The 27,820-nt window shown below is 59.1% G+C and overlaps 1 protein-coding gene across 1 annotated transcript in view; it reads right to left on the reverse strand.

Annotated features, from left to right (window-relative positions):
• Positions 1–27,820, reverse strand: part of CABIN1 (calcineurin binding protein 1) — a 100,604-nt gene that overhangs the window by 37,329 nt on the left and 35,455 nt on the right. The window contains 11 exon segments of the mRNA XM_056120802.1: positions 3,008–3,262; positions 3,264–3,340; positions 6,910–7,092; positions 15,511–15,689; positions 17,205–17,356; positions 18,090–18,350; positions 18,976–19,237; positions 20,480–20,625; positions 20,814–21,020; positions 21,958–22,119; positions 25,385–25,500. Coding sequence (XP_055976777.1) covers positions 3,008–3,262; positions 3,264–3,340; positions 6,910–7,092; positions 15,511–15,689; positions 17,205–17,356; positions 18,090–18,350; positions 18,976–19,237; positions 20,480–20,625; positions 20,814–21,020; positions 21,958–22,119; positions 25,385–25,500 — 2,000 coding nt within the window.

Here is a 27,820-nt window from a genome sequence, read left to right on the forward strand (position 1 = left end):
GGAGTCAGAGACAGTGGGTGGGTCAGAGCGGGTACCCAGGACTCCGCCCTCTCCCTGGGCTCCATCAGCAAAGGTCTATCCATACGGGAGGCTGGTCCAGCCCAGCGCTCTCTCCTGCAGCTGCAGGCCACAATCCTGGGAAGAACTGTGCTCTCTGAGCCTGAGTGGCGTACCAGGGACCCATGATTATTGGGAAGGACCTTCCCTGTTTCCTTCAGCAGCTGAGCTTGAGGAGGGCCAGTGTGAACCTGGCTCTGGGGGTAGGGTCAGCCTGCCTGCACCTGCCCAGGAGGGTGTCGGGGGCAGGTCTCAGAGGCACACTGGGCTCTCAGAAGCCTGCTGAGGGGTGAGGAGCCTGACTGGGCAGAGGAGAGGGGGGACATCACAGAGCAGAGTATCTGAGCTGAGTGTCCCCGCGCTGAACCAGGAGCTATAGCCAGGAAAGGAGGCTTGCGAGCCCCCATCCCAGGCCTTCCTGCAGTCCCCAGAAGCTGAGCTCAACATGCACAGTGCCTTTTGGGTCCTTCCCTCTGCAGTGGAGCAGGCTCGGATCCCGGGGCTGCAGCGTTAGCTGGCCCGGGCGACCCAGGGGCCTCTCTGTACCCAAGCAGCCGGGGAAATGCCAGTGCCAAGCCCAGGGGCGGGTTTTATGAAGAAATGTGCTGCTGTTAAATATACACAGTGGGGAGTGTTTGTTACCAAACAGCTGTGTTTGGAAAGCGGTTGCTGCCTGTCAATTAACGGCTCTGCATGAGTCACGGAGCCCACTCGTGGTGTCCCCAGATCCAGGGAAAGCTGACACCGGGCCCTGGGGCAGCAGCAGGCTGCAGACAGGGCTGCACTTGGATCAGGCCCACCAAGGCACGAGGTGTTAACCTGCCGGGGGGTGAGGGAGTGACTGCCACTCAGCAAAGGTCTGGGAAGGAAGCCAGCGGGGGAGCCCCGGGAGCTGGTGGGCCCTGGCACAGCTGCTGGGGAAGAGCAGGGGCGTCTCTGGGAATCAAGAACAGCGCCCCGTCTCAGAAAACCTGGGGGGACGTGGCGGGGAATCCCATGAGGAAGGCAGCCGAGCAACCTCCACCCTGACCCCACGGACCATCAGATCTCACACTCACACACACGCGCGCGCGCACACACACACACACACACGCATGCATGCACAGAGCGGAAACAGACACAGGAAGGTCCTACGTGGGCATGTGCTCTCCTGCAAGCAGGGGCAGCCGAGCGGTCAGGCTAGCTGAGGATGCCTGGGGCACAGCTGCGCTGCCACTCAGCCCTGTATGCCCTTGATGTGTAGGGCGGACATGTCCCCCAGTGGCCAGACCCGAGGCCCTGGAGGCTCAGAGTGGAATAGCCCAAACATACAAGGTGGGGAAAAGGTGCCTGTGTACGGTCTCTGCCCAGAGCCGACAACTGCTCTAGACAGGCCCACGTGGAAAACTCCCCCAAACAGGCAGGGAGCGACACAGGGCATGGGAGAGCCCTCTGGATGCTCCTGCACATGCCGTCACGCAGACCGAAGTCGGGGAGGTGGGGGGAGGGGACTCCAGCCTCCTCCCGCCTCCTGCCACAGGGCCTGATCCCTCAGGGACACCGTGAACCCCAAGTCCAGCCTCAGCATCTGCCTCAAGAGATGACCTGCCACGGTGTGGGGACAGAGGGGCTCGGCCCGGTGGTGGTGGGGGGCGGGCTGCACAGCCGCCTGGGGGAGCCGTGGGGATCAGTTGGTGTCCTTCCGGTGGAGCCAGGGCTGGGGCAGCGCTGAGGGTCGGGGAGCCCCCAGGAGGGGGGCTCAGGAGAGCTGGCAGCCACCTGAACCCAGAGGTCCACGGCGGAGGGAGCACAGGCCGGGCACGGACTCAGCACCCACGCAGCCCCGGAAGGGCTCTCTGGAGGAGGCCCGGGGCACACCTGGGCCACGCGCTCACTTCCAAGGAGCAGCTCCCTCCCTGTGCGGCAGCAGTGCCAGGCACGCCACCGGCCACCGGGTCGCCGGGTCGCTGGCCGATGGCTCTGCACAATTCTCCAAAGAGCCCTCGGAGAAGTGCGGCACAGATTCCCATGAGCAGAGCCCTGACACTGCTGAGCGGGGGGCCAGCCAGGACGCCAAAGGCTGCCCTGCCGGTCCCCACCAGCCTGGCTCCCCGTGGTCCTTGCTTGGACCCTGGGGCCTGGCCCCCGACCACCACGTGCCTCTGCTCCCCCTCTCCTCCAGCCTGACTCCCCGTTCAGGGAGCCACGGCCACCCCGCACCCTGGGCTCCCCCTTCTCTTCTCCCCATCCGCACCACGGGCGGCTTCATTTGTTCACTGGCATGTCTGTGGCGCGGCTCCCCAGGGGCCGAGGCTGCACCCCAGGGCACCGTCTCCCAGGCCTCTAGTGTGAGGGAGGATGGAGGCAAAGACACGCCGCACGCCCAGCAGACGCTAAATGCCAGCGGGGGCGGGCTGGTTGGGAAGCCCCCGGAGCCCGCGCGCCCGGGGCACAGCTGCCGAGGATCGCTGTGTCATCTGCTTCCCCAAAGAAGTCGGGGGAGGCTGGCAGCGCCCTGCCCCCACTGCACAGGCTGTGAGGACGGCTGCGGCAGCTGCACCAGAGGCGCCCCAAGGCCATGGGGGGCACAAGGAGGCCTCTGGAGACCAGGCACGGCTGGGGAAGGCCCGGGAGCACAGGGGCAGGGCGTGGAGGGGGGCTGCCCGCGGGGTGGGGGAAAACAGGTGAGGGGCCACCCAGTGGAGGGAGACTTTGCTCTGGCCTCCCGGGTGGAGGGGGCCACTCCTTGGCCCTCCGCCTGAGCCCACAGCCAGTACCCGAGCCCATGGGCCTGCTGCCGGGGCGGCACCCACACGCTCTCGGCCCTCGTCCCTCGCTGCGACCCCTCTCCCCTGCACAGCTGCTCCCCTCCTGGGCGGCCCAGCCCTCCCTGCCAGCACCTTTGCAGCACCCATCTGCCTGTCCTGCCACCGCCCCAGGCAGCTCGAGTCAGCAGCGGCCGCCCACTCACCCGATGGGTCTTGCTGTAGGTGTAGAGAAAGGCCAGCCGGTACAGGCTCTTGTAGTGCTGGGGGAAGCGGCTGAGGCACAGGCGGAAGGAGGCGATGCACTGCTCGGTGAGGAACTGGCGTTGCTCCTCAGCGCCCGCGGGCAGCCCTTGAGGGAACGCAGCGGGCTCCCCTGGGGGGTCTCCTCTCTTCCGCCCATCCCACTGGGCAGGTGCAGCCACGGGGGCCCTGACAGGGACGCAGGCAGCGGCCGGGGGGGTCTGCACTAGGTCTCTGGCTGCCTTGTTCTGTGGCCCGGAAGCCTTCTGGGCTCTCCAAGGACTCGTCCGCTTTCCCTGTAGGGAGAAGGGAAAGGAAGAGCCCTCAGCTGAGGCCGGGTCCGCGCTGGTCTGCCCCGACCAGCGACGAGGCCCCAGGAGCCCACGGGCAACACTGGGGGGCACTGGGGCGGTCGACCCAGCAGACCCTTGGCCCCTGCCTCCCCGCCTCCTCCCAGGGGGTGGGGGTGCCCCTGAGGATGTGCAGAACCCTGGGCCCCTCCTGGGTGAGCGCAGGTGCGTGGAAAGCCACTGGGGACAGCCAAGCAAGGGACTGGCCGTGCCAGGCCACCTCCCAGCCTCCTCCCAGCTCAGTGCTCTCCAGGCCACCGCGGCCACTGCTGCACCTACGTGGGAGCCCTGAGCTCATGCGCAGGCCGCGGCCTCATAGGCGCCCGGCACTGACACCCAGGCTGTTGTGGGAGGGAAGGAAGGCGGGAGGGCGGGCAGCCGAGCCGGATCCAGCCTCGAGCAGGCCGAGAAGCCACCAGGCCCCAGCCGGAAGCCCATCTGCGTGCCCAGCCATGCGCGTTGCTGCCGCCCCTCCGAGCCCCGCAGCCAGACCGTGGGGGCTGTGGGCGCGGGCAAGGACCGAGGGCTCCAGGCCTCCCCTGCCAAGTGAAGGCAAACCCACGCCGAAGAGGCCCGGCCCTCAGCGCCCCTCCCGTGGGGGAATCTGCGTGGTCACTCCCGGGGCCCGGTGACAGCCACGCAGCTGAGCAGAGCGCTGGGGCCTCCCCATGGCCTGGCCGCTCCCCGCAGGCCTCTGGGAACATCTCGCTCCTGTTCCTCCCTCGCTGCTGTCGCTCCTTCTGGACACGCTCCCCGCCCCCCTCCCGCATGCACCCACTCTCTTCTCCTGCGTGACTCCTCAGTGTCGTGCTTCTTCCAGACCTCCCGCCCCCGCGCAGGCTTGCAGACACGCCATGTGCCCACCTGCCATGTGGATCTGATGGTGTGGGGCCCCGCCTGCCCGAGCCATGGGCCAAACCTCCCCTCACGGGAGCACAGGAAACCGCTGAGGGCCACCGCACCCCTCACTGCCTGATGAGGGCAGCGGGGGCCCCTGCTTTGGTCTGATCTATCTCTGTAGTCGAAGAAATATGCCAGGGGCTGGAGAGACAGACAGGAAATAAGGCCTTTGCCTTGCAGGCCTCATCCACATGCTGACCAGGAATGATCCTGAGCACTGCTGGGATGCTGGGAGCATCCCCAGAAGGGGAGGAGCAGCAGCAGCAAATGTACCGGATTCCCAGCAGGTTTCATTCAGAGGACACATTACCCAGGTGGTTCTGAAAACATTGGTCTGTGCAATGACTCGGGTGCAAAGGAAGAGGCATCCCTCCAGGGGGGCCCAGAGACAGCAGCAGGGGCTGTGACACAGCCCCACAGGGAGGAAGATGCTTCTGAGGGACTAAAGGCCCAAAGAGTCACCCAGAGAGGTGGAGGAGGCAGGTGTGAAGGCACACTGGGGCGACTGAAACGGGCAAGACCATTGCCCAAGGACTGGAGCAACCTGCCTCCACCCCGGGGACAGAGCAGCCTGACGGTGACCTGCCTCCACCCAGCACCCTCTGCCCCTCGGGATGTGTGGCACAGTGTTCCTGGGGCCAGGGACCCACAGATGCATCCTCAATCCACACCTAGGCCTGGGGCCAGCAGGCAAGGAGGGCTCCTGTGCCCACTGCCCGGGAGGCAGGTTGGCGACAGTGCTGCTGCTGTCAGAGGAGAGTAGAGCAGCTTGTGTCTGGGTGATAAGACTGTAGGGAGCACTTTTCCTCTCAAAAATAGAAGGGCCGGAGCGAGAGGATAGCAGGGGTGGGGTTTGCCTTGCGGTGGCTGACCCAAGTTCAGTCCCTGGCATCCCATATGTTTCCCCAAGCACCGCAGGAGTGATTCCAGAGTGCAGAGCCAGGAGTAACCCCTGAGCATTGCTGGGTGTGGCAGAAACAAAAAACAAAAGAGAACAAAAAATATCCATCTATATAAACCTTTGCTGTTGCTACAGTTGACACTGTTTCTGGGGGAGCTCTGAGGAGTGAGCACAGTAACCTCTTGACAGCTCGTTCCTCCACGGCCCTGACACTGAGCAGAGTGGACAGTGACAGGAACACGAGTCCCCAGGAACTCATAGGTGGGCCCAGGGCAGTGGCGGGGGGAGGGGCAAGTGGCATCCTGCTCCCTGGTGGCCCCCGTAACCAGCACAGACCCAGGGGCCCCCTAACTCTCCGCTGCCTGCCGCATGGACTGTGCTACCCATAGGCTGAGTCTGCACAGCCAAGCGGATGGGGCACATGTGTAGGGCATACCCCAGTGCTGGACACAGGCCCTTCCTCCCAAGTCTTGTGAAGTCTTGTGTGCATCCTACATCCCGCACCTGGGGGGGGGGGGGGGGGGGGGGGCGGGGCCGAAAGCTATGGGGAAGCCCTGGAAACAGGGCGCTGTTGGGGAGGTGAGGACGACCCATAGAACAGGGGCTCAGAGCACCTTGGCTGCTGCCTGATCTCCCGACACGGACAGGTGGGGCCTCGCGAAAGGAGCACATCCAAGGGCGCAGGAGGCTGCTTCCAGGCGCAGCGATGGCATGACTGGTCCTACCCTGCCCTCCCGATGCCAGCCCCACTCACCACCTGCTCACATGGTCAGCTGCAGAGAGAAAGGGCAGCAGAAGCTCAGACCAGCGCTCAGGCTCTCCTGGCCCAGCCCCCTGCCATGCCCACCACCCCCCCCCCCCCCCCCGCCCCGGCCAGGCCTCACAGAGACCATCAGCACCGCTGGGTAGCGCTGGGCATCACAGGCACTTTTCCGTCCCCCTGCATACCCCAGCGGGTGTGTTCTCCTTCTCCCTTGGTTGCAGGGGCTTGGCTTTGGGGAAGCTGCCACCTGCTACTTGGGAGGGCGCAGGGCCCTGGCAGGTCACTCCAGGCTGAGAGACTGCCTGGGAGGAGCGCTGGGCCACACCTATGTGTTACCAAACCCTGAACCCTGTCCTGCCTGTCTCCCAGCAAGCCCCACTGGAGACCGTGCCATGACTTTCAACAGGGGGCCTGGGGACCCCGCTGAAGAGCTGAGGTCACATCAGGCCTACAGAGTGCCCTCAACTGAAAAGCACATTCCGCCTAAAGGCCCGATGTGATTCAGTGAAAATAAATCACACTTGTGACCTCAGGATCCGAACACTGTTTTTATAACTATTTACGGGGGGCCATAAAAATAAGATCGTGCTCCTGCCTTGGGCATCGCTTCTCTGTCGCGTGGCCAGGGCGGGATGACAGCAGTGACAAGTGTCATTGCGCTGTGTGTGTGCTGTGTGCCAGGCCTGGGCAGAAGTTCCCCCAAGCACCTGGGTGAACTCTCACCCCCTGGGGGCTGGACCTCAGGGCCACTCCCGCCCTACAGGGAGAAGAGCAGCAGCCCCAAGTCCCAGAACTTTCCTACCGGAGGTAGGTCACAGGGCAGCATGTGGAGGCACAGAGTGGACCCCAAGTCAGGCCTGCATGCCTGTCCCAAAGCCCACACCCTTCAGCACTGCCCAGACTGCCGAGGGCCATCAAGGCAACTTAGCGCAGTCATTGGGACCTCCGTACCTCTATCCTCGGAGGCCGCCGGCAGGTCTTTACCGGCAGGTCCTGCTTGGGAACTGGCCACGGGCAGCCTCTTTTCTGCGTAGGGCTTCCGGAGGCCCTCCAGGGAGCTGGCCGGCTCGTTAAAGAAGTCCTGGGTGGAGCTGGAGTCGGAGAGTGCCACAGCCGTGCTGTCCTGGCTGCGCTCTGCGGGGAGAAGGAGGGAGAGAAGGCAGGCGCATGAACCCAGAGCGCCACCGGCGGAGGCCTGGGGAGGCGCCCTGCACAGGGCCTGAGCACGGCCCATCCAACGCTGCAAAGCCAGGCGCGTCCTGGAGACCACCAAGGCACTCACCGGAAGCGCCGAGGTCCAGGGTCCAGTCTCCTGGGATTCCCCCTACTGGCGGAGTCCTGGCCCAGCTTTGGTAATTTAGGGTGAGGGAAAGCCCTCAGTCCAAGGATCTGATATTTACCATGGAAAGACTCCCACATGCACCCAACAAGGTGCAGTGAGGCTGGAGTTGGGAAGAGATGCTCAGTAGCACACTGTTACCTGGCATTCACGTGTTAGATTGTATTTCTAGGTACTGGGCATAAATAAATGAGGTGAGTAAAAACTTAGCAAAAACTTGGACCAGGTGCTAATGGCAACTGGTGGGGTAGAACAGCATTTGCCAGGGGTGCCGGAAAGGTCCGGGGGTTGTAGCTGTCACTTCCAAAGAGCTGAGGAGCTGAGGTCACATCAGGCCTACAGGGGCAAGTAAGGGTGCAGATTATGCACTTTGATCCTACCATGGTATCTGGAATTCAATCTTAAAATGGTAAGACACACACAGCTGGAGTATTGTCAAGAGACCAAACAGTCAACAGAACCAGGGCCAGAGATGACCTAGATGTCAGATCCACCTGACGGGAAATTTGAAATGACTAAGAGTGACCTGACGCAGAAACAGTTACTGTGTTAATAAGCACTCTAGTGCACATGGTGGACACAAGCATGAAGACATGGGGAATTTCAGGATTAAGGTGGAGGTGATAAGAAAAAATGTGGACACTAAAAATTAAAGACACAGAACACCAACACGGAACTGTAGGTGCAGAGTTTGATAGTGAGGCTGCCAATTTAATAAAGGTGGAACATCAGAGAAAAAGAATGACTGGAATCGATGTACAACTGCTTACCCTGCTCTTCACTTGCCGTACTGTTTGTCCTTCTCACAGACTATATCACCAATTCAACGTTACTCTTATTGCTTATTGTTTGTCCCCCACAGCTAGAAACTTAGTACTGCTATTCGTCATGACCTTATTTCCCACTGAAATGAACCAAGTGCTAAGAATAAAGAGTGTTTCCCACGTTGAAAAAAAAATTAAAGACACAGTAACAGAAGAGTGCCTTTACTGGGATTCTTGATAGACTTCACGGGCCCCCTGAGTGGCACTGTTGGGGGACAGACTCCCCAGTGCTCTGGGAGAGGTGGGTGGGACTCCAGGCAAGCCTGCAGCCCTCGTGAGATGGCCCCAGCCTGAATCTCCAGGGTGAGGGCTCCACCTCTCTGAGGCTGCCTAGCCCTAGCCGGGAGAACCAGGTGGGTTGGCACAGAGGCCTGGGGCTCTAGAGGCTACCCAGGAGCACTACCCCAGTCCCAGGCTCACAGTTCAACCCCCAGGTCTGTCACTTGGGCCACACTTTGCAGAAACACTTGTCCACCACCACTCTCATCAACTCTCCTGACAGACATATGAGAATTGCAGGATGGGGAGAGTTGCACTCTCCCAGTGGCCACTCCTGCCCTGGGGCATGGACCCTGGCCCTGGCGTGGGCCTGGGGCTAGGCCCACACCCCGTACGCCTTCCCGCCACCTCTGTCCCATGCTGGGCAGTATACCTCGCCTCGAACGTTCGGGAAGCCCAGCTGGAGGGTTTCTCTGAGAACTGGCACGAGGCCCAGCGTGCTCACAGGCACCCAAGCTGTTGGGTTTGGGGCCCGAAGGAATCGCTAATCTGTGGGATCCTAGTTGTGAACACAGTGAAAGCCCAGGCTTGGCTCCCGCAGGCAGCTCTTTGCGCCCAGCACGCTCATGCCTCCTCCAAGCTGCTGCACCGCGAAGAACTCTCTGGCACGCTGCAACAGAGGCGGGAGGCCGGAGCCGAGGCTGTGGCGAGGCCGGTGTGGAGGAAAACAAGGGCAGCATTCCGCGGCCCTGGGGCTTCTCTTCGCTCGGAACAACAACTGTGGGTGGGGCCAATGGGGACCTACTTCTACCAACCTAGCACAGACCGGGTGAGGGGCAGGGTGCGGGGAAGCCAGGCAGCCCGCAGAGACGGTGGCTGTGGACCTGGGGCACTGGGGCTGCTCTAGGTGTGCGTGGATGCTAGTGGTGAACCCGGGCACTGAAAGGGCCCAGAGCAAGTCTCAGGCTGAGGTTCAGGACGGGAGGGAGCCGGGTCTAGGAGTCTCCAGGAGGCAATGTGGTGCACCAGCGCCCCCTGCAGGTGGGGACTGTGCACATGGAGGTGCCCTGGCTGGACCCGCAAACCCGTCCTCCTCAGGCTGGTGAAGTCAGCACATGCCTGGCAGAGTGGTGAAGGCTGCCACTGCAAACAGGAACCACCCATGGGGACCCACAAGGGCCAGGGCCAAGTTTCTCTCCAACCCTTTTGGGTCACGTATGTCTGAGAGGTTTGGCCTGGGCTATAACGAGTCCAGGTTTGGGGTCACGCCTGGTGGTGCTCAGGGCTTACTTCCTGTTTACGCCCACAGTGAAGTGATCTCAATTTTGCTGTTTTGTTTTGCTTCTGGGCCACACACATCAGGCAGTGCTCAGGGCTCCCTCCTTAGTTTGTGCTCAAGGTGAGGTCATCCCATTCTCGGCTCTGTGTTTGTGTTTGGGGGGCACACCGGCAGTGTCAGGGGTTATTCCTGGCGGAGCTTAGAGGACCATATGGGGAGCCAGGGGTCGAACATGGATTGGCACAAGCACAAGCACCCGATTTCCCGTATGATCCCTCTAGCCCACGACTCCAGTTTTAAACAAAACTAAGACAGAAAACAGTCCTCCAAGGTGCAGGGGGCTGCTGGGATGGGTGAAGGGGCCTAAAAGATACGAAGTTCCAGCTACAAACTAAGCCAGTCACGGAGGTGTGACACTCATCCCCACAGGGCTGAGGTCAGTGAAATGCTGCTGCGGACTTAAAGTCGCTGGGGCCGTCTCATCACAGTATATGCAGCGGCTGAGCCACCGTGCAGGGACAGCCGAGTCGGGAGTCACGCTGTGTGCGAGCTGACCTTCCATGATTTTTTAAAAGGTGCCAATATTTTGGTTCTGAGGTTACACCCAGCAGTGCTCGGTGTCAGCCCCTCCCCACTGCCAAAACCCCTGCTCACAATGACTAATTCCCGTGAAGTGCTAACTCTTGTCGTGGGAGTGCGCATTTGGACTGTGTCCCGGCTTTGACTCCCTTCCAGGGTGGGCATCGCTAGCCACCTGCTGCAAACCCTGCCCACCTGGAGTCCTGGCAACCTCGCCTCCAGGGCGGAACTCACAGGGACACCAGCACTCGAGCAGAGGTGGCAACGCGCAGGGAAAGGCCAGGCTGGTCCATGTGAGAGCGACTGTCCCCGGGCTCTCTACTCAGGCTGGCTCTGCGAGACGCCGCTGCACACCCTCAGCTCTGCAGGCCCGCCCGCGAGCATTTCAATGGTAAGACACCAGTTTCCTGTGTCTTCTCCCCTTGCTGCAGCAGACCAGAAACAGTTCTTTCAGGCCATCCTGTCCTTTCATTAGAAGCTTGAGGGAAGTGGTGTGGCCGTAAACCATGAGAACGGCAGTAATTGTGACCAGTAAATCCTGAAAAGATGACAAGTATTCTCCCAGGCAGAAAACAGGTTTCTAAGGTCAGCTGCTATGAGTAATCCCCGAACTGGACAATCCCTGCCCTTGAACACCCTCCCATGGGCCTGGAGGAGAGACCTGGGAGCCCAAAGAGGGGGATGGGTGGCCGCAATGACACGCCTGCAGAGGCGGGGCTCCCCCAGCACCACCAGGCACCGCCCTGCTGGGAACCCACCACTCCGAGTGGAGAAACACTTAGCCTTGCTGGGCCCCCCATGGCGGATCCCTCTGCTCCCCAAGCAAGGCATGACCTGGGCCAGGGAGGCCTCCAGGCAACGTTTGGTTCCCATGGCAGGCAGCAAGGCAGGCAGTCACCCCTGACGTAAGTGCTGGGGTGGGGGGTGGAGGCCAGGGGGAGCACGGTGTCTGGGAGTTGACTTCCATGGACAGACACCAGGACCCCTCTCCCTGCACTCTCCAGGCCAGAGGCCAGCAGGCTCCCTGCTTCCTTCCCCTCAGGTGCTCTTCCTCCTACCCTGGGTCACCCCAAGACCCAAAGGCCCACCCCTGCAGTCTCCAGCTTCCAGGTCTGCTCCCACTTCCACTTGCCCAACATGACTCTGGAGACCTCCTTGCTCGAGAAAGTCCTCCCACCCTCCAAACCCCGGAAACAGCCCATGGCACTCCCTCTTGGCTGCCTCAGGCCCCGGGCAGGGGGTTACAGATATAGTGTGTGTGTGTGTGTGTGTGTGTGTGTGTGTGTGTGTGTGTGATAGAGAGACAGCGCACCCTCTTTCATGCCCAGCACACAGCAGAGACCCAATAAATGCCATGACCAGCTAGGGCCTAAAGGTGATTTTTAAAAAGGCAAGAATGAAAGGACAGAGCTGGTGACATAATCCTGAGACAGCCTCCCTCCCCCAAAGACCACTTCCCACCCTAAGGGGAAACCGGGGGGGGGGGGGGGGAGGGGGCAGCTTGAATCCCCACTGGGGTCTCTTGCACCCAGGGAAGTTAGGTGGTTCCAGGAGCAGAGTCTGCCCACCACAAGCGGATCGGGCCCCTGGGGAAGGAGTGAGCAGAGACCCAGGCCTGACTGTCCCGTGCAGCCCCCACCCTGGGCCTGGCCACCAGGGGCATGGACACAGGGCCCCCTTCAGAGTGTCTTTGTGTGATTCCGGTGCATAACTTGCATTTTCACACACCTGCCCTCGGATGGATCCCTTGGTATCTTAGAGTCTGTTGTCTGTGTTACTTTTTGAAAACGAGAGAACAATGCAACGGAAATACAGAACTAAGCCACCTGCCGGCCAGCAGGAGGGAGGGAGGCCAGCACTGCATCAGCGTCTGGCCGGGCCGGGCAGACAGGCCGTGGGCAGAAGCCAAGCACATTAAACACACACTCTCTGGGTAACAGGACCAGCAGACGTGGAGGCGCCCCCAGCACAGGGGAAGCAGGGAGCCGGACTGTGGGCTAAGCATGCGGTCTGCGCCGTCCCTGGAAGCGAGCCGTGACAGGTGCAAGCAGGAGAGACAGAGCCTGGAGGACAGAGTGTGGGCAGGGTTAGGGGCAGCACGGGCAATATTGGTGGAGGCAGAGTGGGCGAGCAGGCGAGGATGAGCACAGACAAGACAGGCAACACGCAGTGACGGCATGGCAAGTGGGATGAACTCACACGGGGCTCCTGGGGACCCACGCAGCTGCCCAGGGAAGCCTGTTTGTGTTGTCACAGGGCCAGGTGGGCACCCTACCACCACGAACACCAGTCTCTCATCCCAGCTAGTCTTCTCTGACCCTCAGCTAGCTCTCTCCACCCCCTGTGATGGGCTACCCCAGCAAGGCCTCCCTTTCCCAGGAGGCGGGATCTGGCCTCAGGGTTGGTTTCAGTTCCTCGAACTGTGCCATTCACTGATCCGTGCCTCCTCCCTTCCACAGGACCCCCGGCAAGAACTGGGATGATCTCCAGCACCTGTCCCAGCACTACTGGGACACCCTGACGGCAGACCACTGGGCCAAGTCTGTAACCACACAAATCTGTCTGGCTCTGAAATTCCCAGGCGGCAAGGAGCTAGTGGGCCAGGAAGTCCCTAGCTCAGCCCCCAGGGTCCTGCACCCCAGGTTCCCAGTGGGAGCAAATGCACATGCATGCAGCCTCGGTGAGGGCTGCCCTCCGGGCCCTCGGCCCAGCTCACCCCAGACTAGCACCGACTGGCCCTCGGCAGGAGGGCAGCAAACAGGACAAGTCTTCAGGGTAATTTGAGGATGGGAGCCAGCTGATACACCCCAGGCATCTGCCCAAGGTCCAGAACAGAGCAAGCAGACTCCACGGTGAGAGGCCCCCCAAACACACACACATACATGCACATACACACACATACATGTACATACACAATTACACACACAAGTATGCACAGACACTGCATGTGGGCAAGGGCTGAGTCCCGCCCTGTGCTCGGACATGTGTGAGAGGCGATTACTGGGAGGCCCTAGAAGCTCACAAGCGCTCCCTGCGGGGCATTTTCCTGCTCGGGACACAGCAATACGGAAGCCTTCAGCACAGGATGGATGCTGAAAGGGCGGGCAGGGCAGAGCAGCCCCCTTCGGCTTGGTGGGTTGCTTCTGACAGCTTCAGGTGAAGGCCCCCAAGGGCCAGCGGGAAGTGACATTCCCAAGAGTGCTGACTTAGACAGTCGCCATGGCTGTCTGAACCAGGGTCACAGACAGCTGCAGGAAGCACTCAGCCCTCGGTGGGTGACCCAGCCAACAGGGGAGCAAGGATGGGGAGCAACTAGAAGCCAGCAAGTGGGAGCGACCAAAGACACTTGGAGCTACTGGTCTCAGCCCTGCTAATGCTGGTCCCCGTAAGAAGTGACCTCGGCAAGTGTCCATCCGTGGGAGAGGGGCAGACGGGAGGTAGGGTCCCTGCCCTGCTCCTGAGAACAGCCCTGTCTGATTGCAAATCACCCCGGACAAGTTCCACAGTGCACAGAGCCCAGGCCCAGGCTTGGCAGGGGCTGCCATGTCGGGACGCTGCTGCCCCTCTTCGGAGACTACCCAGTGGCTAAGAGAATCAGGCTGCAAGCTGAGGTTCTGGTCATTTTTGTTGTTTTATTTGGGGCCCACAGTACTCAGAGCTTATTCCTGGCTCTGTATTCAGGAATCACTCCTGGCAGGGCTTGGGGAACATGTGGGGTGCTGGGGATCGAACCCAGGTTGGACATGTGCAAGGCAAGCACCTTGCCCACTAGACTACTGCTCCAACCCTGCAAGCAGAGGTAAACAGCCCCTGACTGCTCAGGAGCCCCCCGATGCAGCACTGCCAGCTCCGATAGCCTGGGGATGTGGCTGGGGGTGCCTACAATGTGTGAGCGCCACCCCCTAATCCTTGTGCCAGTGATCCCTTTCAGAAAAGGATGTTTTAGTCACTCTGAGATGGACAGTCCTTGGTACTCCGGCTCCCTCTGAAAACTGCTGGAGCCCCGACCTTCATCTTGACACTTGGACAGGAGACAGCAGCGTCTTCCCTGGCTCTCTGCTGCCCCAGGGCCCTTGCATATACATGTGCTAGTGCAGAAGGCTGGGGAAGGTGCCAGCAACAACGGCCATGGCAGTCCTGTCTCTCAGCTCTGGCCTGCAGGGTGTCTGCACCAGTACGGAGCCTCAGCCTCGTGTGGCTCCGGGCTGCAGGCCACGAGCCTGAGGACAAAGGTCTGAGCCGCTGTGTCTCCTGAAGTGCAGCCCTCCCAGGGCGGGCCACACAGAAAGCAAATCCCAGGACAGAAACCTGCTTGCAGTGTGTTTCTTCAACATGCGCAGGAGCATCTGTTATGTGGAGTTAAAGAAGGGGGAAGGGCCTTCCCTGGGGCCCACTGCCTGCAGGGTCCAGGCGGGAGCCTGCGGCCAGCCCTGCCCTCCTGCCCTCCTGTCTCTGCTCCACACCGCACAGGCAGGGAGGTGCCCCAGCTGGGAGCGGGCGGCAGGGGAGGGGGTGGCACTCCTCGGCACACACTCAGACCCACAGCCTCACAACACACACCGCAGCCTCCCGGAGCCTGCTCTCAGCTGACTGCACGCCCGTGCTCCCGGGGCCCACGCAGAGCGGGGCTGGGCTACCCTAATCAGACACGCGACAAGTGCGTGAGAGCCCGGGATGTGTGTGTGTGTGTGGGGGGGGGTCCCTTCAGCCCAAGCGCTGCCTCCTCGGGCTCCACCCACCGGGCCCACTAAGTCCGCCATCGGGAATGACCCAGCAAACGCCGTCGCCTGCTTCTTGCTGGGAAGGAGAGGGAACATGAGGAAACCAAGCGACGAGGCCAGCATGCAAGCCTCCGGATGTTAGTAAGGAATGTGGTTGGCCAGTCGCCACTTGCCCCAGCCCGCGTGGGGCGGCCTCGCGTGAGGCCCTGGCTGAGCCCCGCCACCTCCCCACGACTGGGTGAAGGCGTCACCGAGCGGACGGCACAGGCACCGCCTGGGCGCAGGTGCCCCCGACAGCCTGGCCCACGGGCCTCCACAGCGTCTCCCCTGGAAATCAGGCGGAGACTGGAGGCGCCGCGCCACCCCCTGCCCTCCCCGCCCCTCCCCAGGGACTGGCTGGCAGGTGGCGACCCTGAGCATGTCTCGGGAGCACAGAATCACCGTGAGTCCATGAGGTTAATGAGCAGCCGCAACATTGCCCGTGTCACCCCAGACCCAGCACCCCCCTCACCAAAACAAAGCGCCTGGCTGCCCGAAGCGCCCTCCCGCGGGGCGTGCCGCCCGGGCTGCAGAGGGGAACAGGGACTGTACCGTCCGGCGTCGCCTGCTGCTGGGGTTTTTTACATTTGACGTAATCGTGGTCAATCGGAGTGGCTGTGTAAGGTGGGGATGTCAGACCTGGGCCAGAGGAGGAGGGGAGCGAGGCTCCGGGGCCCGGCAGCGTCCCAGCTGAAGAGTGGGAGTCCTCGTCCACCAGGCAGGCCTTCTCCCTGCGGGCAGAGGGCGGGGACGCGTCAGAGTCTGCATGACACGGGATCGGGCATCCGAAGGGTCCGGGCAGCCCTTCCCGCCGCCACATCTCCACCACCTCCCACAGGATGCTGAGACCCGACAGGTGTTCAGCTCGGAACAGAAGCGGAGAAAGTGTCTAGGCGACCGGAAACTCACAGACACAAGAATGTCTGTGGAAATGTTGAGGGAAAGGTTCGAAACACTCCGAATCTTCATGAAAACAGCACGACAGAAAACATGGCACTGTGCACCCTGAGTGACACCCAGCCACACACAGCCAGTGGCCACGAGAGGGCTGAGGAGACGGCGTCGTCTCCAGGACTGGCACTGCGGGAGGAGCAAATCCGTGGAATTATTCCCTCATGAGTTCAGTTACACCCTGTCATCTGCATGGGTGCACTATGCAGGGAAGCATGAGAAATGATGCCAGAAACTGAACTGCAGTTGAGGCTGGTTCTGGGGAGGGCGTGGACTGGGCCACACTCAGTCTGTATGGAGCTTTCTAGATGCATCTATATGCAGAGTTTCAAGTTCTTTTAGGGATCCACACTCAGCAGTGCTCGGGGACCACATGGTGTCGGGGCTTAAATCTGGGGCTCCTGCATGTGAAGCAAGACTGCAGCCCTTTGCTTATCTCCCAAGCCCTTGTTATCATTTTTTTTTTAAAGAATGATGATCGGGCTGGACCAATAGTACAGCGGGTAGGGCTTTTGCCTTGCATGCAGCCAACCCAGTTCGATCCCCAGCATCCCATATGGTCCCCCCAGTACTGCCAAGAGTAATCCTGAGTGCAGAGCCAGGAGTAACCCCTGAGCATCGCTGGGTATAATGCATAAAGGAAGGAAGGAAGGAAGGAAGGAAGGAAGGAAGGAAGGAAGGAAGGAGGGAAGGAAGATGATCAGTGGAAGACTGTGCCTTTGTGATCAAAAAACATGTATCAAGACCTCCTGGGCACACGGGGTCCCCGACAGGATCTGCCATTTGTGCCCATCCCCCCCTGCCCCCCACGCCATCGGGCCGCAAGGACAAGGCTGGCCAAGCAGAGAAGCAGAGCTGACATGAGCCAAGCTGAGTCTCCAGGACAGAGACACCAGGATACTAAAGAGTCTGAATCACAGGAAGAACACACAATCCAAAAGCCCAGGGGACTGTCCCAAGCCCTCTGAGGATATGACACTAGGGCCCCAAGCCACCAAACAGTGTGGCACTGGCAGAGGTGGTGTGTCCCTCTCAAGCTCCTCGGGAGAATGCACAGAAGAGCCCCAGGTCCGAGGGCCCCCTCGTGGGAGCAGGCCTCACCGCCAGCCACAGCCACAGAGGGAGGACTGGGACGGCACACTCAGTCTCCCCTTCAAGGATCAACAGAAACAGCTTGATTCAGCCTCCAGGGGGCTCGTGATGGGGGGCTGGAGAATTGACCCCCCCGTATGCTCAACAGTGCCCCCGGCGCCCGGCTCAGCTGTGAAGCTGTGGGGCAGGAATGTGGCACTCACTTTTCTGACGCTTTGGGCGTGTTCTTCTCCTCGCCCCTGGCAAAGGGCCCTTCAGCAGCCTCCTTCATGAAGCTGACCAGGACCTCAGCGCCGACGCCCGAGTCGGGCTTCCCCAGGAGCTTCAGGATGGAAGCATGGAGCCGGAAGTAGACCTAGGGGAAGGACCCAGGCGTGAGCAGACTCCCAGGGGCTGCGGGGCCCCTGGCCGAGCAGCTCCAGGCACAGGTCAGACCGGAAATGAGCCTCCGAACCGGCACCCCTACACGCTGCTCTCTGAGTGCGAGTTTTTAGCCCAATCAGCCTAGAACTCACCCAGAAACAAGCTGGCCGGTTAAAATACATCAAGCCCTCGATTAAAATGCATCGTGGTACTGGCATTCCAGCACCGATGTTTACCAGCAACCCAGGCGGTTGTGGTAGGTGAGTAGAGTCACAAGCCTCTGCTCTGCCCAGGGGTCAGCTGCCCACTACCGTGCCCACTGCAGTGCCCACCGCCCTCTCTGTGCCTCTTGCCCAACACCAGTAGAAAGGGTCCCCACAACTCTCTCCCATGGCTGCAGTCAGGAGTGTCTGCTCCGGTCCTAGCAGTGGACGAGCTCCGCGTGGCAGTGCAGGCTGAGCGGCCTTGCTGGCACTGTGGGCAGGGCTTCCTGCCACCCTCCACACTGACAAACGTGTGAGCGAGGGGCCCACAGCCCCCCAACCAGGGAAGTCGGGTCAGGCTCGGCCCAGGGCAGCCTGCCTCCTGTCACCCAGAGCCCTGAGCACACCCCACACATCACACCAGCACCACAAGTGACTCGGCTGGCATCCTCATGCGTCCGTGTCTGGCATACGGGCTCCAGCTGTGGCCAAGCTCTGGGGAGGGCCCCTGCCCCGCGTCACCTCCAGGGCCTCCATGGCCAGCTCGGGCGGGTTGTGGTAGTGGATCTTCTTGGGGTAGCGGGCGGCCTCCTCGTGCAGGTAGTGGCTGGCCTGCCTGTAGTGCAGGAGGTAGACGGCCGGCGGCTGCTGCTGCTTCTCGGCCACCTTGCCCAGCATGTAGTGGATGAGCCACTCCTCCTCGTCCCCGTCCCCTTCGCAGCGGGCCGCCGAGGTGAAGCAGTGCCGGGCGGTCTCCAGCATGCTGTCGCGCCGGCCTTCCATCTGCAAGGACGCGAGGCCACACCCGCTCAGGACTATGCCCGCTGGAACCAGCCCTGCTGACCTCCGGGTCGAGGAGCGACTGTCCGAGCCTGGCCCCGGCCAGGCCTGAGCGGGAGAAGGCAGGGGACCACGCCCAGCAGCCCCGCCACCGCCAAGGGGGAACCCCACAGAGGGGCTTCCTCCGTCTCCCAGCACTCCCAGGAGAGGGCTGACACCAGCCTCGCTCGGCTTGTTCCGGGTGCTGATCTGAACGGTCATCATGGCAGCCCCGGCCCCCAGGCACTTGGCTCTCCGGGGGACCTGTCTGGGGTCACACCGCCAGCCTGAGCACGGCTCCTCTTCCGTCTCGGGAAGACGAAGGGTCCCTAGTAAACACAGAGCTGGTGGCCCACGTCAGGGGGTGTTGCCAGCCCTGACTGAAGAAGCCCACCGGGACTCGGCATGCTCCACTGAGGGGACAGCGACCCTGGCGGCCAGCATCTTGCAACAACCGGGCCCTAGAGTCACCCCCAGTGGGCGGGGTTCTCGCTGCCCATAGCAGGGTGTGCGTGTTGGCAGGAGGCCAGGCCCAGGCTCCAAGCACAGGTGCAAGTACAAGTCAGACAACCGCGGCGCCTCTGCCCACCTGCTGTACCAGCTCGGGGGGCAGCTCGCTTCTCCACTGCTTCAGCTGGCGCGAGGCAAACGAGTGCAGAGCGTAGGACATGGTGCCGTACTCGATCCACAGGGACAGGTTGGAGCTGTCGATCTCCAGGGCCCGTCGGAAGCAGTTCAGGACCGGCGTGGCGTGCTTCCAGATGGGCCCATCACTCTTGAGCTCATTGGAGTTCAGCTTGTCCTGAATGCGGCTGGCCCGGGCCAGGGCCATGCCTGCCCAGGAATCAAACCTGTGGTGGTGACCAAAGCATCAACTGTTAGGGCCAGAGAGAAGGCATCTGGGGCTGGACCCCCATGTATCTCCTGGCCCTGGGGCTGGTGCTCACTGGTGGGCCCAGACCCACTCAATCAGGGGCACAGAGGCTAGAGGCAGGACCACATAAGCAAAGGTGGCGCTAATGTCATTGACGGGACCATGCACAGCTTGGTCCACTTCCTGTGACCTCCCCTCCACCCCAAGCCCAGTCCCCCCAACGAGGGGGCAGCACCCTCCCTTCACTGACATGGAGTGGGAGAAGGTGAGTATCATGCCCTGGGTACCCCATCACCTCCAGGGAGGTGAGCATGGTTCCTGCTGGAGCAAACCACAGGAGAACACACAGAGGGTCCTGGGAGAATTCCACAGCTGTAGAAATCATGTGAACGGGCAGCTCCCAGCCCCTCCACTCTCCCCGAGGGACCGCTGGCCCTTGAGGATGCCCAGGAAGACTGTGCCTCCACTGGCCTGGGCTCGTCTGGCATGGGTCAGCCCAGAGGACTGTCCTTTTGAGCCGAAGGCTGACCTTCTAGGTGTGGCAGCCATGAGGAGATACTCTTCCCAGTGAAGCCAACGGCCCTTCGGGGACAGCAGGCCCACAAGCAATATTCGAGGAAAAAGCAGCAGGAACGGAGGGGAGGTGGCAGCCTGCATCCCACATGGCAGCCAAGCCTTCAGCAGGGACACCCCCACCCCTGGAACAGGAAGGACCACCTCTGCCTGCAGTCACTTCTATCACTCTCCTCCAGCCCCCCAAACTGGAAAGCAATCCCCCTACAGTGGGGGAACAAGCGCACACAGCAACCAACTCCCCGGGGCCAGGAGCCAAAGAGGAGGCAGCACAGGGGCCGGGGAGGTGGCGCAAGGGGCTGCCCGCATGCCCTGGTACTGCGGAGGCCCCCAGAGCACAGAACCAGGAGAGCCCCTGGCAGCACTGGGTGCAGCTCACCAACAGCAGAAAGCCAGAGGCTCTGGCCATGGCCGGTGCCCTCCCACCTGAAGCCAGAGGCACTCCTACCCTCTCCTCAGGTTCCCGTGCCCCTCCCAGGGACTTCTGGAAAGACGCCGCTCTTCTGCCCTTCCTTACAGTGAAGACACCTTTCCTAGTAACCCTGATGCCACAGCACCTGCTCCCTGGCCTCCAGCTCTGGACAGACATGTGAGGATGGCCACCCCAGCCTTCTCTGAGGCAGCCAGGCCGGCCCCCAGCACTAACCGATTGGGGCAGATGCAGATGTCGTGCATGTAGAACTTGATGGCCTTGGACTGCTCCTTGTTTTTGAAGTGGTAGTCAGCCAGCAGGTAGTAGAGCTCGTTCACCACAGGAGGGGAGGGGTCTGCCCCTTCTGGGAGGCAGGGCGCCTGGTGGGTGAGGGCACAAGGCAGAACAGGCTCAGGTGTGGGCAGCGAGGCACATGTCCAGGGCCACTCCCTCCCAGCGACACGGCACAGGCGCTCAGGGCCTCCCGGCCACCACTACAGGGCCGGGCCAAGGTGGCAGGAGCCGCGCAGGAGCAGGTGGGCCAGAACCCCGCCCCTGCGGCCCCTACCTCAGCTAAGGTCCCCTCGATGTAGGCAGAGACTTTTTCGAGGCTCAGGGTTGGCTTCTCCGTGCGGGGCACGATAGTGGCGATCCTCTTCAAGAGGTTGGCCAAGTCAGCGGACACGGTGCTGGTCTTGTAACTGTCAAACTCAGGAAGGGTCTTGGGCTTAAAATAATCAAACATGAACAGGGCATCCTCCCATATAAGGTCCACCTTGAAAAGAAACAGAAGAGCAAATCAGAGTGCCGCCAGGGTAAAAGCACAGGGGAACATGCAAAGTGATGAAGAAGCCAGCCTCCACTAGCGAGACCAGACAAGCACTGTCACCGGCGTGTCCCTGGAACCCCTAACCCAAGTCTGTCCAAAAACAAGGAGCAGTCCAAGGCCATCAAGTTCTACATGCACGACATTTGCATCTGCCCCAATCGGTTAGTGCTGGGGGCCGGCCTGGCTGCCTCAGAGAAGGCTGGGGTGGCCATCCTCACGTGTCTGTCCAAGTGAACCAGCATGAGCCTGGTTGGTGTACAAGAAGTTGAGGGCTACCCTCAAGCCGTGTTGGGGGAGCCTGGGGGGAGCTCAATTGTGAGTGGTGCCCCGAGTGGGCCACTGACCCTCCCCCTGCCTCTGCCTGTCCAGGGCCAGGGTGGGTCTACATTTCAAGGGGGGTGAAAGCAGGCGCCGTGCCCACCAGAGCTTCCACTCAGGGGTTAGACTCTGCTAAGGGGGAGAATAGCAGACAGGACTGAGAAGCCTTGAGACAATGCCCCCGCTGGTGCCCCGAGAACCCAAACCACCACGAAGACCAATAACTGGTGGGGATCTCCCTGGCACAACCCCCTGACCAACAGAGGGTGCTGGGCTTGTAGGGAGTGCCCCAGGTCCCAGCTTCCAGTGGTGAAGGGACTGTGCCGGGGAGAAATTCCATAAATAACTTCCAAGGAATTGTAAATGTCCAAGTCTTCAAACTGGGAGAAAAAAAACCCATTTCCTGGAGATGGCACGTCTGAGTAGCCTACATTCTCAAAGGTGGTGTCTGCAAAGAAAGCCTGGCTGCGTTCCTGCTGCATCAGGGGACTTCTCTGCTTCTGACGCACCCCCTGCGGGGGCCCCGCTCCCCTGCATCCATCTTCTGGGGCCGGGCTCCCCTCACCTGCTGGGCGGAGTGCTCCTCCAAGTAGCGCGCCTTGCTCTTCTTGCTGGGGAAGCTGTAGAGGCAGTAGAAGCACTGCTCCAGGGCCGTCTCCAGCTCCTCCTTGTAGGGGTGCGTGTCCTCAGAGGCAGACGCAGCCAGCTCCTTCTGGAGCACCCTCACCTACAGCGGCAGGGGGAGAGGCCTGAGAAAAAGGCAGCTACTGTGGGGTCCCAGAACACCCACCTGTATCAGCTGTCACCTGGGGGAGGTCACGTCTATTTCCGAGATGGCCTGGCACAGCACTGCCCAAAGTGGGCAATACCACCCTGGGGGGCACTTTTAAAGGTGAGGACACTGGGGCAATTTCTGTTGGTTCAGTAGGTTTCTGGGGGCGGGCACCAGGTGCTCTTCTGAGAGGGGGCGTAGGGAGCCTCACTCGGAGCTGCTCTGGCAACTGTGGCAGAGGCCCTGAGGGACGTGCCAAGCTGCCTCCTTCCCTTCGCCCCCATCAATCTCTACCAGCTGCCTGGAGATGTGCCTTCTGGGAGCATCATTTATTTATTCAGCCATCTGTCTGCTCCCCCACATACACCGAGCACCCCCTTATTCTAGGCACAGTGCAAAAGAGTCTCTGCTTTGACGAGATGCAGATCGCAACGCAGGGGCAGGTAGTAAAACAAGCAGTTATCACATGAGAATGTGAGTCTCCGTGGGGCCAAGGAAGTCACTGGAACAGACAGTACTGACAAGTGCAAAGGACAGGAGGGATCCTGGGCACTGCGTTCCAGCCCACTCACAAGATACCTGGTGTGGCCCTTGTAAAATACATGATCAACCTCACTAATATGTGAATGAAAGCACTTTAGAATCAGGGACATGGTTCAGGGGCAGAGTGTCAGTCTTAGAATCCACGAATCCCTGAGTTTGATTCCTGGCACCTCAAAATTTAGTATCATGAAATACATCCTCACATTCAAATCACAGTAGGGTTGGTGGGACATGTGGGAATTACCCAACATTTAATATGAAGCTGGCCTAGTTAGGAGAGATGAAGTCATGAAATTTGCTTATAAGTGGACAGACATGGAGAGTATCATGCTAAGTGAAATGAGTCAAGAAAGAGAGGGACAGACATAGAAGGACTGCACTCATTTGTGGAATATAAGATAACATTAATGAGACTGACACCCAAGGACAGTAGACACAAGGGCCAGGAATACTGCTCCATAGTTGGAAGCCTGTCTCAGGAGCTGGGAGAAAGGCAGCTGGAATAGAGAAGGGATCACTAAGTCAATGATGGTTGGAGGGATTGGTCGGGAACAGAGGTGTATGCTGAAAACAGATAAAGAACCAAACATGATAACCTCTCAGTATCTGTATTGCAGACCATAATGTCCCAAACCAGAAAGAGTATGGGGGAAATTGTCTGCCATGGAGGCAGCGGGAGGGTGGGGAAGGGGGGGTACACTGGGGACATTGGTGGTGCAGAATGGGCACTGGTAGAGGGATGGGTGTTTGATAACTGCATGACTGAAATTTAAACACGAAAGCCTGTAACTGTATCTCATGGTGATTCAATAATAAAAAAATTAAAAAATAATAATATGAAGCTGGTTCAATGTTTTGGAGAACAATTCAAAAATATGGTTCTGAGAGATGATGATGTATGGCAAGAAGGCAAGGACGAGTCTGCTGGGCAGCCTGGAGGAGTGTGTGGAACAGATGATGCAGCGGGGCCCAGCCCTGCGCACACTGAGGAGGGGTCCGCAAGCCACGGTCACAACCAAGAGGAGGCTGCTGCAAGAGCATCTAAAGGCTGAGACCCAAACAGGGAAGCTGGGAGCCAGGAAATGAAACACAGCGGTACTCTGGCCGACCAGCGCTACTCCCTCAAACGACTGGTAAAACCTGGCAGCGAGAATTCATGCTCCATTAAGAAAGACGCACTCAGGAGAAAACTAGCAGTTCTGCCCCATCATCATCCCCTCATCCCACGCTTCTCTCTCACGCTGCAGAGGTAAGCGCTTCTCTCTCACGCTGCCCCTGCTCCCCCTTGGCACACGGCGAACGCCTGATGAAGGGGAGTCTGCGGAAAAACGGGGTCTGCACCCTCCGACTGGGAGAGGTAGGCAGAAGACCCGAGCTGCTGGCTTCTGGGCAGTAACACAGACACAACCTGGCACGACTCCTCTGCATACGGTCCCGGAGCATGGAGCTGACCAGGTAGGCACCCCAGCAGCCCCTGAAGCTCACAGGGTGGGACAGACCCTCGGCAGCTACAGCAGTAGCTGGAAACCACCTCAGACACCAACAGTGTCCAGGGCCCTAAGCCAGACCAATCCAGCACAAGCACTCTGCAAACTGTTGAGCACTGCACACAAGGGGCTCTCCCTGCCGCTGGGAGCGTCTCAGCTGTTCAATTTAACCTGTAGGCATCAAGCAACTTCTACGCGCGAGTGGCTGTGCTACACTGACTAAAACTAAGAAAAATAAATGCTGGCCTTCATGGAAGCTACACTTTGATGCAGAAGAGACACAAAAAAGAATCAATGCCGCAGCATGCTAAGAGACTAGAGACGGCTCCAGTTGTAGAGAAGACACGCTTGCTGAGAAATAAGAATAGAGCCGAGGTCACAAGCCTTTCCTTCAAATGCCAGGTGGCAGATATTTTAGGTTTCACAGACCAAGTGGGCTCAAACAAAACTGCCACTGGACTGCAAAAGCAGTGGGCGGTGTGCAAATGAACGGGTGAAGCTATTCTCCATGAAAATGCTTATCAACAGACAAGACAGGCTCATCGGGGCAGGGGGCGCCTCCCAAATCTCTCTGTAACCTCAATGGACAAATGGCCCTGCACTCAACAGTGGGACCTGGGGATAGGCATCATGCTACTTATCCCCAGTAAATCCAAGTACTCCCGGCTGGCGGGAGAGAGGAAGCCACTTGTAAGCACTGCTGAGCGCTGAACGTGAGAGCTAGTGCCTGAGCAGTTATAACCTGGTATGGGAAACAGCACTTGGCAAACAGGATTCAATAGAAAGTGGTGGTGAAGGCAGTTATTCTAGAACTATTCTGGAGGGTGGGGATGTAGCTCAGAACTAGAGCACTTGCCTTATCCTGGTTTGAACCCCAGCACCGCAATAAATAATAAAATAAAATTCTCATGAAGCGCTGGTTCCATCAGTATGACACATGACTCGGTAACATGGGTCCTAAATATAAATCCAAAAGGAGCTCAAGACAAGGCCCAGCGCATACCCAACCACCCCCAGCCTCAGGAGCACCAGGAAATCGATCCAGCTCAGGCTTTCTGGCAGGAATCACAAACCAGCATGAGAGCATGGGGGCCTGAGTCCAGGAAGAGGCCGAGGCAGCCCAGAGGATCACGCCCCTGTGCACGCCCTTGCCCCAGCACCCCGGCCCTGACTCAGTGGGCAGCGCTTACGTAGAATCGCAGCAGAGCCCCGTCTGAATTGCAGCACCAGCACCTCCTGCCCAGGTACTCGTGGGCGGTGTTGAGCAGCATGAGGGAGGACGGGAGCATGGGCGTCTCGGACATCACTGGGGAAAGACCAGATAGACACACGCAGATTTACCGTGCAGTCAAGGGCTGGCGTCTCTGGCTCAAGCTCAGAGGTCATGGATTCTCTTCCCCTTTCTATCTTTCTTTCTTTTAAGCGCTGGCCTTGCTGAAGCAATGTATCTTATCAAAACCTAATTCAAATCAGGCTGGAGAAATACTACTGGGGTTAAAGGGTTTGCCTCACGTGCAGCAGAAACTGGTTCAAGGTACCTGGTACCACACATGGTCCCCTGAGCACTGCCAGGGGTCACTCCTGAGCACAGAGCCAGGAATGGCTCCTGAGCACTGTACCCATTATACATCTACAGCAACCTACCTGCTGTACTATCATCCAGGGCCCCATATGCCACTTCTAAAATGAAAGTTTCTCGGGGCCAGGGCTGGAGCGATAGCACAGCGGGTAAGGCATTTGCCTTGCAAGTGGCCAATATGGCCAACCTGAGTTCGATTCCTCCGCCCCTCTCGAAGAGCCCAGCAAGCTACCGAGAGTATTTCGCCTGCGCGGCAAAGCCTGGCAAGCTACCCATGAAGTATTCAATATGCCAAACACAGTAACAACAAGTCTCACAATGGAGATGTTACTGGGCCCATTCGAGCAAATCGATGAACAACGGGAGGACCATGACCGTGACCTCGGGGCCAGAGAGACAACATAGGGGCTAAGGTACTGTTTGCATGTGGACAACCCTGGCTCAATCCTCAGGACCACCTGGTCCCCCAAGCATCCTGGGTACAGACCTAGAGCCCTTCAAGCACTGCCAGGGTGGCCTGTGTAATCCCCGGCACCCCTGCAGGGCCCGAGCAGCACCACACCCTTGGATACCCATGCTGAACCATCAGTCCAGTTGACCGAGAATGGCTGGGAGAGGCCCATGGCTCCCTGAGTATGGCTTGTGAAGCTCCAGAAAAAAATTATTTTTTATGTACATATCCAGCCAGCAGTGTGGGGGGTGACAGGGACTGAGCCTTGTCTCCCTGGGCAATGCACGTGCTCCAGTCCATTCAGTCGTCTCTCCTGTCTCAAAGTTTCTTTTTTGTTGTTGGTTTTGGTTTTTTTTTTTGTTTCGGGTCACACCCAGCAGTGCTCTGGCTCTCTGCTCAGGGACCACTCCTGGTGGGGCCCAGGGGATTAGACGGAGTGCCAGGGATCAAACCCCGGGTCGGCTGCATGCAAGGTAAGCACCCTACCCACTGTTCTGTCTCTCCAGCTCCGTCAAAGATTCTTATGTTCAGATCTATTCACATACTATAAAAGAAAAAAAGAACAACTAAATTTCAATTAAATGCTTGTTCACCATCAGAATTATTTTTAGATTCTTGTAGCTCCTCTGTTGTTTTTGAACCTCCAGGCCATAATGCGCTAGTGGACTAGTAACTAAGATTTTTTTTTCTTTTGTAACTGAGATTTTTTTTTAAGAGGACTGGAATGGAACAGGTCAGAACAGAAAATCCCAGTGGGGATCATACTCCTAGAACGAGGACTCTTTCCTGAAATGTGTTTCATGCTTTTTACTTTCAGTCAAAAAGGTATCAAAAGCACTGGTTTAAATAAAATCATTATCAAGCTCGAGAGATTATGATTTTTGAGTCTTTTAGATTGGTTTCTAGTTTCAAAGGATGAGCTACACAATCAGGGAAAGCCTTGTAGTGGTCCCCTGCCTCCCATTTGCAACTTGGCTGTGCATATTATTCATCACGCACTTCAAGGTTTATAACGGTTACATTCTGCTCTGCAGCTGCAATTAGCCTCTTTGCTCTCTTTTGGTTCCAGCTTTAAACCGACTTGGTGTGGCCTCATAAATTCTTTCCCATGGCTTCTCCATCCTGAGGAATTTCCTTCTGACTCATGTTGGCTGGCTGACTTCATCCTGCAGGAGTGTTCTAAGCTGCACTAAGAGGAGCAGGAACGCCTGTTTGCAAATGCCTGTGACCACTGAGACGACTTGATTAGATACCTCGGATGGTGCTTTCTTTCCTACACAGGAGAACGAGGCATCAGCCCCAGGTGCTGCTGTGGAGACATCTGGAATGCGTCTCATTTCATTATGCAGGAAGAGAAGTATTTGATTTTTCAGGTTAGATGCTTAAAAGAAACCCTTTGTTTTCTTATTTTGGATCATACTCACCTGTGCTATTTCTGGCTCTATACTCAGGAATAAACTGGCAGCGACCCCTGACAGTGCCAGACGATGCTGGACACTGAACCAGGGTCGGCCACATGCACAGCAACTGCCTCAGCTCCTATAATAGCTCCCCAGGCCCAGAAACCCTTTATTTATTTATTTATTTACTTATTTA

Source organism: Sorex fumeus, unplaced genomic scaffold, assembly GCF_029834395.1.
Source record: "Sorex fumeus unplaced genomic scaffold, SorFum_2.1 ptg000043l, whole genome shotgun sequence".
NCBI classification, from domain to species: Eukaryota; Metazoa; Chordata; class Mammalia; order Eulipotyphla; family Soricidae; genus Sorex; species Sorex fumeus.